This window comes from Phalaenopsis equestris, unplaced genomic scaffold, assembly GCF_001263595.1.
Source record: "Phalaenopsis equestris unplaced genomic scaffold, ASM126359v1 Scaffold000078, whole genome shotgun sequence".
Lineage (NCBI taxonomy): Eukaryota > Viridiplantae > Streptophyta > Magnoliopsida > Asparagales > Orchidaceae > Phalaenopsis > Phalaenopsis equestris.
In genome coordinates, this window is record NW_018164520.1 from 418,081 (window position 1) to 420,614 (window position 2,534).

The window sequence follows — 2,534 nt, forward strand, 5'->3', positions numbered from 1 at the left end:
CAATAATAATAATAACATAGAACTCATAACTATTTAAAAAAAAAAGAGAGAAAAATATTATTCCCACCATGCTCTCTTCTTCAAACCTCACAAAAGTGCAATACCATTACCATTAATCAAAATCTCATGGTAAAAATAGAAATATAAAATCTCATAAAAAAAAAAAAAAAGAAATTTGCAGACATAGCTCCCAATTCTTATGCATATTATCTTACACCCAAATTTTAATTTATACATCGAAAATACCTATGAAAATGGTTCTATAATCCGCCTTCTCATACATTTTTTCATCCATAAGAAAAAATGCTTAGCTTGTAAAAATTAAAATTTGAGCATGAGATAATTAAATGCATAAGAATGTGACCTTATAGATGTAAATTTCCACCCCCTCCCCTCCCACTCACATGGATGTACCACTCTTCCCATCTCCCCCAAGCTCCTCACTTTCACCACGACCACCACCACCACCTCCTCCGCTGCACCCAACCACATCCCCATCCGAATTATTCGTCGCCGAAGAAGAGTTCGCCGGCGCCGCCCCTCCTCCACCACCCGCAACCCCATTACCTTTGTGATTATGCATCCACACCCTAAACACGTGACGACTAACTCCAATCTCTGCACAAAATTTCTCAACCTCTATCTCCTCCTCCGCATCCGACCTCCTCGGCATTAGCCACCCCAGCCTATCCGCAAAGCTCCTCATTTGAGCCTTCTGTTCGCCCGTGAACTTAGTCCTGAACCTCCGCCGGCCGTCGGAGCGGTTATCCGAAACAGCCATGGCAGCGGTTTCCGACGGATAGTAAGAGGAGTAACCAGAGACATCGAGGAGCTTGCGATGGAAGTTACGGTGACAGCCGCATGCGGAGCAGAAATGGGTGGCCGAGATTGAACCCTCGTCGGCGGAGAACTCGCCGCAGCCGTCGGACGCGTAGGCGCCGAGAGCAGCGGCGTGGTTTCGCATGCACTCGCCGTAGAGTTTCCGGCCGGATCTCAGTTCTTCCATTGTAGATTGATGAGCTGGTTTTTTGAGCTGTTATGAGACTTGGATTCATTAATGTTTGGACGTGTGGAAGCTTATATAGGCTGCTGGGCAGTTAAGGGCATGATTACTGTATTTGCTTGCGTTTTTGGTGGGATGAAGAAATTAAAAAAATAAGAAGTCCTGATAGATTTGAGTTTGGGGTTAAAATAATATTATGATATTTTTGTAAGAAAATGTTAAGATTTGGGACGTACTTTATGTTGATAATTTGTTTAGTTCAAGATAGCGTTTTAATGCAGTATTTCTGATGCGATTAAAGTTTTAGTCTTTTTAATTCTATATGTATTTATAAAATGTGTGAGAACAAAAAGCATCAATACTATATATATATATATATATATATGCTGCGCGCGCTCTAAGTGGTTGAGTAATGGATTATCGTCTTAACGTTACATGGGAATTCAAGACACACTCAAATAGAAGAAAACAATCGGTAGTGACACCAGAAGTTTTTATGTGGAAAATCTGTAAAGGAAAAAAATACACGAGATCTGACTTAGATGTAAAAATTCACTATAAGTTGATGAATACATAGACCTCTTGTACAAAATTTTTTGAATTACAACGTCGACGTGTGAATGAACTTGTAGTAAGAAGTTGGTGACAACTAATGGTGATCAATGGAGGTCGGCAATGGCCAACGGTGGTCAACAGTAGTGTGTGATGATCGATGACGTTCAGCGGTGTTCAATGATGGCTGGCAACAATCGATGTTGGTAAGAGTGGTTCTTGACTTCAGCTCCTTCTCAAAGTTTCAAGCTCTTTCTTAAGTCTCAAGCTCTAGAATTTTTTTAATACGGAGTGCGAAAGCAGCTCTGCTGGCAGACTCCAAAAATATGTCGTCACATGTCCTACACCGGGCCCATCTCATAAACACCTCGTTGTGAACCGCAACCTTTGTGATTTCACTTCAATAATCCCCGCAGAACAACTCCAATAAGTCCCAAATAACGTTGCAATAACACTTAAATTTTTGAAGCAGTTATTGGATGAGTTATTGCGGTGTTATTGAAGCGATTAATGGAATTATTACGCGGGATTATTGAAGTGAAACTATGGAGGTTATTGGAGCAATTCATCGCGCGATGCTTATGAGATAAGTCTGATATAACACACGTGCTGGTATATTATTAGAGTCTGCGCGTGCATGCTGAGTTGAGTCCCCACTCTAAAAATTTTTCCTACCCGCCACAAAAAAAAAAAAATTATGAAAATCCATTCCCAAATGCCATTTTCTACATTTTTCTTATAAAGGAAGAAGTGGGTCCAATGATTTCTGACAATTGTTTGACTTTTTCCTTTCTTTTTGGATCATTTACATGCATACCACTCAACTCTTATATATTTACATATCAAATGAAATTATATTTGTTACATTAGAGAAACACATTTTCTTGCATAAATATAAGTTGGACATATTCATTGGAACTAAAATTTAAGTGTCAAATATATAATTTTTTGTAGAATAATATTTTTCTTGTTAAAAATG

The 2,534-nt window shown here is 39.1% G+C and overlaps 1 protein-coding gene across 1 annotated transcript; it reads right to left on the bottom strand.

Moving 5' to 3' along the window:
* Positions 1-400: 400 nt before the first annotated feature.
* Positions 401-1,006, bottom strand: LOC110019785 (zinc-finger homeodomain protein 11-like). Its single transcript, XM_020717611.1, has one exon. The coding sequence runs from the start codon at positions 1,004-1,006 to the stop codon at positions 401-403; it is 606 nt and encodes a 201-aa protein (XP_020573270.1).
* Between the last annotated feature and the right edge of the window lie 1,528 nt (positions 1,007-2,534).

Excerpts from the sequence above, each read along its gene's own strand:
- LOC110019785 (XM_020717611.1), bottom strand. The coding sequence starts at position 1,006 with ATGGAAGAACTGAGATCCGGCCGGAAACTCTACGGCGAGTGCATGCGA.